This window comes from Quercus lobata, chromosome 4, assembly GCF_001633185.2.
Source record: "Quercus lobata isolate SW786 chromosome 4, ValleyOak3.0 Primary Assembly, whole genome shotgun sequence".
NCBI lineage: Eukaryota > Viridiplantae > Streptophyta > Magnoliopsida > Fagales > Fagaceae > Quercus > Quercus lobata.
In genome coordinates, this window is record NC_044907.1 from 79842493 (window position 1) to 79849645 (window position 7153).

The 7153-nt window shown below is 46.4% G+C and overlaps 2 protein-coding genes across 2 annotated transcripts; one reads left to right on the plus strand and one right to left on the minus strand.

The window, feature by feature from the left end:
* Positions 1 to 2324: 2324 nt before the first annotated feature.
* On the plus strand, positions 2325 to 3295 carry LOC115985888. The gene is made up of 3 exons (XM_031108780.1): positions 2325 to 2684; positions 2765 to 3027; positions 3079 to 3295. The coding sequence occupies exons 1-3, from the start codon at positions 2325 to 2327 to the stop codon at positions 3293 to 3295; spliced, it is 840 nt and encodes a 279-aa protein (XP_030964640.1).
* Positions 3296 to 4338: 1043 nt separating this feature from the next.
* Positions 4339 to 6864, minus strand: LOC115985889. The gene is made up of 2 exons (XM_031108781.1): positions 5140 to 6864; positions 4339 to 4902 (listed from the first exon to the last, which is right to left on the minus strand). Exons 1-2 carry the CDS (start codon positions 6862 to 6864, stop codon positions 4339 to 4341), a joined length of 2289 nt encoding a protein of 762 aa, XP_030964641.1.
* Between the last annotated feature and the right edge of the window lie 289 nt (positions 6865 to 7153).

Here is a 7153-nt window from a genome sequence, read left to right on the forward strand (position 1 = left end):
GCTCAAGGACATAGTGAATTTAGCATTTAATTTAGGAGAACAAATTCCAGAGCCTAAAATTATAACAAAGATCATCAAATCTCTTCCAAAGAGATTTCATGCTAAGATCACTATCATAGAAGAATCAAGGATGATGAGGTGCAAACTCGTCAGTCTCAGGAGGCAGATGGAACTCCCCGTTAGCGTCTGGTTCTCTTCAAGAAGGATGGTCACCGGTGTGGTACCTGCCACAACGTCTCCGATGCCAAAGTTAGAGCAATCAAGATTTTTATAGAACTAGCAGTAAGAAGTATCTTTTCAGAATTGTTGTCTCTTACCTTATGCTGTGAAATGTGAGAGTTTTATACCTGTGAGCTAAACTGCTAGCCGTTGGAGTGTAAATGCTCTTCTTTCATAACGCTTCAAGCCCAATTATGGGGCTTTTATTAGTCCTCAACGGTCTGCCTTGCTGGTTTCGTAACTGCCCAGGTTATTACTAGTACCATTGAATGACTTTCATTTCCTCGTCGTTGATGGTTTGTTCGTCATCAGGGGATATCTTCGTCATTACTGTGTCCTCGTCACTACAACGTGTTCTCGTCGATCCCATCAATTGCCCCCCCAGCTTCTGTGGTCGTCGGTGACGTGTTGTGAGGACCACAGAAGGTGAAAAGTTTCGTTCATTGAGTTGTCTGTGACGCTTGGGGTTCCGCTTCGAATTTAATGAGAGATGGCGGCGTGGTATGGAACGTGGCCACGTGGCGTCTGCTGATTGGGGGTATTAATGGCATGCCTCTTGGGTTTCCCGCTGCTTTTCAGTTTCCTTGGGTTTTTGGGTTTGAAAAACTTTTCCTTTCCTTCATTCTGATTTTTCCCTTTCTGTTTCGTTTCTGATATCACTCCGATCTCCTTCCGGTGACTTTGACTTTGCTCCGGCGACAAATTTTTCCGGTGACACATTTTTTTCGCCCTCGACTGTTCCTTTTTTCCAAGGTACGTTGTTTCTTCGATCCTTTGGTTTATTTTCTTCACGAACCCTTTTTATAAATTCCTGATTTTTCTTTTGTCTTTTGCTGTTTTTGGGTTTGGACGTTTTAGGATTGGGTTCCTTTTTCATGGTTAGTTCTTCTGAGGTTTGGGTAGCTTGCCCCTCAGTTTCTTTCTTTTTTGCTCGCTTAGGGGTGGCCTTAGGTGTCTCCGGGGACTTTTTTCCTTTGATAGGGGATTTTCTTTTCGAAGGTAGTGGGTTGAGTGTGGTTCTGGGGGAGCTGTCTCCAATTTTAGGCCAGTCATTGGCTTGGTTTGAAAGAGAGACGAGGAGAATGTCGGAAGTGAGATCTAGTGAGTTAGACACCGGGTTGTCGTCTAGTTGTGGTCTGATCGAGGGTGATACAGCCGTCCCTACCCCTCGTCAAGTTAGGGCTTTTTATGCTCTTAACGAAGAGTGTGGGCTGGACGCTGACACAGTGACCAGGTTTAGAGATAGGTTCCAATTCCCTGCAAGGGTCCGGGTTCGTCGGCCTGGTCCTGAGGATCGGGCTTGTCATTTCTTCCCGGGTGAAGTGTGCTTCTATGAGGCCGCTTTTACCTCCGGGCTTAGGTTTCCCGTCCATCCCTTGGTGATGGAGCTATTGGATTACTTTGGCATTGCTCCCGGGCAGCTCATGCTGAACTCCTGGAGGATAGTCATTAACTGTATGGAGATTTGGCTGGCTGCCAACGAGGATTTGATCAAAGTGAGTGAGTTCGTCCACATCTATCGTTTGAAAGAGTCAAAGGAATTTGGGTATTACGAACTAGTCCCTTGGACGAGGAGGACTAGAATCGTTAAGGGTCTAGCCTCGTCATTCAGGTACTGGAAGTCCCGTTTCGTTTTCGTGTCAAGGGATGACTTTGAGACCCCTTCCAGTGAGGCTTGGGGTGATATCCCAAGGTTACTTCGTCGGTGGGGAACCCCAATTTTAGGTGCGTCTATGTTCCTTCTCGTCTGTTTATTTTTCGTCTTGTATGTTTGGTCGTCATTAACAACTTACTCATTTCTTTGTGCAGCAAAAAGGCGTCCCAAGTTGAAGAGCAAATACCAGGAACGTCTTCAAAAGGCAATCACATACTCCCAATCGATCGAGAGTTGGGACGACCTCTTGGACCCACGGACACTTGCTTTCTATTGTTTGGGCCCGGATCCGTCTCCCTACGTTTTGCGCAGTATCAGCATCGAGGAAAAGAAGAGTAAGTGTTTTGCTTCGTCCAGCCTTTAATCACGTATTTTTGGATTTCTCAACTCCTTTTTTTTTTTTTTTTTTTTTTTTTTTTTTTTAGAGATGACTACTAAATTCAATAAGGACATGTATGCCAAAATGAGAGCCAAGAAGGACGAACCCTTGGCTAGCATCGGCAAGAAAGTTGTTCGTGTGACGGGGAAAGGTTCATCCGCCGTGGATGCTACTCCGATTGTCCCGGGGGTAGAGGGTGTCCGAGTAGCTTCGCCTGCTACTTCCGTCGAGGAAATCCCCACTCCGTCATCAAAGAGGCCGAGGATTTCAGCCAAGGACAAAGAGAAGGAGAAAACAGGCTCGTCCATATTTGATGACGAGGGTGTGGCTGTAGAGCGGGCACACAACATTGTGAAAGCTGAGGACCTGAAAGTCTTTTCTGGGGTTCCTGTCAATGTCGTCGCGAGTCAGCACGTCCACAAGATAATGCAGGTAAGGCTGTTCACAACTTTTTCCTTGGTCTCTTCTTTCATTTTTTTTTTTTTACTGACGTTCTTATCTTGCTTCGTTAGGTGTTGGGGGAGAGTCTCCATCTGGCTTCTGAGTGTCTTACTCAGGAGGCTAGGGTGGCCTCCTTGACCTCTAGGATGGAGGCTCTGGAGAAGGAGAATTCAGCTTTGAAGAAGGACCTTATACAGTCGATGGACGAGTCTGCTACCTTGAAGGAGAAGGTCAAGGCTCTTAACTCTGACTTAAGGGTTGAGCGTCAGCTGAATCTGGAGAAGGATGACCAGCTTCAGGCAACCAAGGAGAAATTGAAGACAGTTGCTGCCAGGTCCGTCGAGGCCTTTTAGCAGACGGAGGAGTATTCCACTGTACTTTTCAGTTGGTACTTCAAGGGATTCGAACTCCTCCGCCGGTACCTCGTCAAGTACCCCACAGGGGTTGATCTGCCAAGTCTAGATCTAGAAGTGGTGGATCAAGTGATGGCTGCTGACGAGGCTGCCCAACCTTCTGCTCCTGACAGTGATGCCCCTGCTGCTGACGATGCTCCTCCGGCTGCTGCTAATACTGTTACTGACGCCCCAGACGCCCGAGCCTGATCCTTAGGAAATTTATCACTTATATTTGCCTATTATGTTTTAGGCCCTTTTTTGGTGATGTATAAAATTTTTTGTTTTTATTTCCATTTTCAGAACAATACTTTTTTGGTCCTGTTATGAGAACAAGGATAATTGCCCTATGTTTTTGGGCCTTTCTATGATTTTAATGTTTATCTGCTTCTGTTGTTATACTGTTATCTATACATGTGCGTGATTTAGTATAAACTTCTTAGCGTACCTTGCATTGAGCTGGTACTTAGTGCAATTTTCTTGTGATTCACTCGTCATCCTTTATCTTTTGTTGTAGATGTCTATCCTTCTTCTTTTTCTTTTTGCTCTTTTTCTTGCTCTTCTTGTGATTCGCGTGTCCCTCGTCAGTGATTTGCATCCGTCTTGGCGGAATCTTATCACTTAGCCTTTTTTATGGTGACTTACATCCTATTTAAGGAATCTCGTCACGTCAGTGATTTACATCCGTCTTGGCGGAATCTTATCACTTAGCCTTTTTTATGGTGACTTACATCCTATTAAGGAATCTTGTCACTTAGGGCCTCGTCAGTGATTTACATCCGTCTTAGCGGAATCTTATCACTTAGCCTTTTTTATGGTGACTTACATCCTATTAAGGAATCTCGTCACTTAGGGCCTCGTCAGTGATTTACATCCGTCTTAGCGGAATCTTATCACTTAGCCTTTTTTATGGTGACTTACATCCTATTAAGGAATCTCGTCACTTCGGGCCTCGTCAGTGATTTACATCCGTCTTGGCGGAATCTTATCACTTAGCCTTTTTTATGGTGACTTACATCCCATTAAGGAATCTCGTCACTTCGGGCCTCGTCAGTGATTTACATCCGTCTTAGCGGAATCTTATCACTTAGCCTTTTTTATCTTATTCGTTTGTGTTGTCGTCAGTGACATACACTCGTCAAGGTGGACTCTTGTTAGTCTGACTCACAATTGACTGGACTTATCTGCATAAAGACATCAAGGGATAAGAAATTTTTATTGAATTCAAGAGCGACTGCCTTTGTCTATTACATTTATTGGTGGTACTTTTTTAAATGCTCAATGTTCCATGGTCGAGGGAGCCTTTGTCCGTCCATGGTTTCCAGGTGATAACTTCCTTGTCTTGAGTAGTGAGTGACTCGGTAGGGACCTTCCCACGTAGGACCTAGCTTTCCCTGGGTAGGGTCTTTAGTTGCCATGTTGGTCCTGCGTAGGACGAGGTCCCCTATATCCAGGCGTCTCAGTTCGACCCGTTTGTCATAGTATTCGGCCATTTTCCTTTGATACCTCGTCATCTTGCTGGATGCGTTGACTCTCACTTCGTCAAGACAATCTAGGTTCAGTCGTAGTTCGTCGTCATTGATCTCTTTGTTGAAGGATCGACGCCTGATACTTGTGACCCCTACTTCGACTGGGATTACTGCTTCTGTACCATAGGTAAGCCTGAAGGGGGTTTCTCCCGTCGGGGTTCTGGCGGTAGTTCTGTAAGCCCATAGGACATTTGGTAGTTCTTCTGGCCAGGCACCTTTCGCATCGTCCAGTCTGGTCTTGATAATCTTGAGCAGCGTCCGGTTCATCACTTCCGTCTGTCCGTTTGCCTGAGGATGCCCTGGGGATGAGAACTAATTCTTGATCCCAAGGCTTGAGCAAAATCCCCTGAAGCCTTGACTATCGATCTGCCTTCCATTGTCTGATATGATCGTCGAGGGAATCCCGAACCTGCATACTATGTTTTTCCACACAAAGTTCTGGATCTGAGCCTCAGTGATCGTTGCTAGGGCCTCTGCTTCAACCCATTTTGTAAAATAGTCAATAGCAACAAGAAGGAATTTTACCTGACTTTTACCTTGGGGCAGAGGGCCGACGATGTCGATTCTCCATTGTGCGAATGGCCATGGGGAAGCTATGGTCGTCATTCTCTCTGCTGGAAGCCGCTGCACATTCCCGTATCGTTGGCATTTGTCGCACCTTCTGACGATGTTAGCAGCGTCCACCTGCATGGTTGGCCAAAAATACCCTGCTCTTACCACTTTGTTTACTAGGGATCTGGAGCCGGCATGGTCGCCACAAATTCCTCCGTGTACCTCCTCCAAGATGTATCTGGCCTCTTCCTCGTCGACGCACTTCAAGTAAGGCATCGAGAAGCCCCTCTTGTACAAGACGTCATTCAGGATCGTGAATCTGGCTGCCCTTTTCTTGATCTTTCTGGCTTCTTCAGTGTCTTCAGGTAGGTGCCCGTCCTGGAGGAAGGACATTATGGGCGTCATCCAGGTGTCTTTGCTTTGGATGGAGAACACCGCCACCTCTTCAATACTCGGGTGTTTCTGGATCTCTATTGCCATATCTGTGCTCGTCTCCCCTTCTTCTGATGACGCTAGTTTTGATACTTCGTCGGCTCCAATATTCTGGCTTCTTGGTATCTGGACGAACTCCACTGTGTCGAACTCTTGAGTTAGCTGCCTTGTCAGTTTAAGGTATTTCTGCATCCTTTCTTCCTTTGCCTCGTACTCTCCATTGATCTGTCCGATTACCAGCCTTAAATCACTCTGGATCAGCAAGTTTTTTGCACCAAGAGCTTTCCCAAGTCTCAAGCCCGTCAATATTCCTTCATACTCGGCTTCGTTATTGGTGGCTGGGAACTTCAGTTGAACCCCATATTTCATTACTTCTCCGTCGGGGGTGGTTATGACAACCCCTACTCCCCCTCTCTTTTGGGCTGACGAACCGTCTATTTGTATTGTCCATTTATCAACTTCGTCTGTAATTCCATCTTCGTCTGGTAGAGTGAATTCAACGATGAAGTCAGCCAGAGCTTGTGCCTTGATAGCTGCTCTTGGATGGTACTCGATATCAAATTGGCTGAGTTCGACTGCCCATTGGACCATTCTCCCTGCTGCTTCTGGTTTGTTAATCGATTTCTTAATTGGTTGATCCGTCATCACAAGGATAGGATTTGACTGGAAATACGGCCTGAGCTTGCGCGAGGCTACTATAAGTGCAAACACGATCTTTTCGATCCTTGGGTACCTGAACTCAGCTCCTTGAAAGGCTTGGCTGACGTAGTACACCGGGAGTTGCTTCTTGCCTTCTTCTCTAATCAAGGCTGCGCTTACTGCCGAGGCTGACACTGCCAGGTATAGGTATAAGTTCTCCCTTCCTTTGGACGGGTTCAGGAGAGGTGGACTGCTCAGGTATTGCTTCAGCTCTTGGAACGCAGTTTCGCATTCGTCGGTCCAAGCAAAAGCCTGTTTGAGGGTTTTGAAGAAGGGCAGGCATTTGTCTGTGGCCCTAGAGACGAACCTATTCAAGGCTGCTATCATTCCTGTAAGTTTTTGTACGTCATTGACGGTCTTGGGTGAAGCCATGTCGATGATAGCTCGTACTTTCTCTGGATTTGCTTCTATTCCTCTCTGGGAAACCATGAATCCCAAGAACTTTCCCGAGGCTACTCCAAAAACACATTTGCTTGGATTCAGCTTCATCTGGTGTTTTCTCAGGGTTGCAAAAGTCTCCTCCAGGTCGTCCAGGTGAGCGAGCTCCTCCTTGCTCTTGACGAGCATATCGTCCACGTATACCTCCATGTTCCTGCCAATTTGTTGGCTGAACATTTTGTTTACCAATCTTTGGTACGTAGCTCCAGCATTTTTCAGCCCAAACGGCATCACCTTGTAGCAGTAGAGTCCTTGGCTTGTAATGAAGGCAGTTTTCTCCTGGTCTTCTTCAGCCATCTTTATCTGGTTGTACCCTAAGAAGGCGTCCATGAACGTCAGTAGCTTGTGTCCGGCGGTGGAGTCCACGAGCTGATCTATCCTTGGTAGAGGGAAGCTGTCCTTTAGGCATGCTTTGTTC

Coding starts and splice junctions, on each gene's coding strand:
- LOC115985888 (XM_031108780.1), top strand. CDS start 2,325: ATGTATGCCAAAATGAGAGCCAAGAAGGACGAACCCTTGGCTAGCATC. Junction 2,685..2,764: donor ACGTCCACAAGATAATGCAG/GTAAGGCTGTTC, acceptor TTGCTTCGTTAG/GTGTTGGGGGAGAGTCTCCA. Junction 3,028..3,078: donor TTGAAGACAGTTGCTGCCAG/GTCCGTCGAGGC, acceptor TGTACTTTTCAG/TTGGTACTTCAAGGGATTCG.
- LOC115985889 (XM_031108781.1), bottom strand. CDS start 6,864: ATGCTCGTCAAGAGCAAGGAGGAGCTCGCTCACCTGGACGACCTGGAG. Junction 4,903..5,139: donor TGCCCCAAGGTAAAAGTCAG/GTAAAATTCCTT, acceptor GGGCATCCTCAG/GCAAACGGACAGACGGAAGT.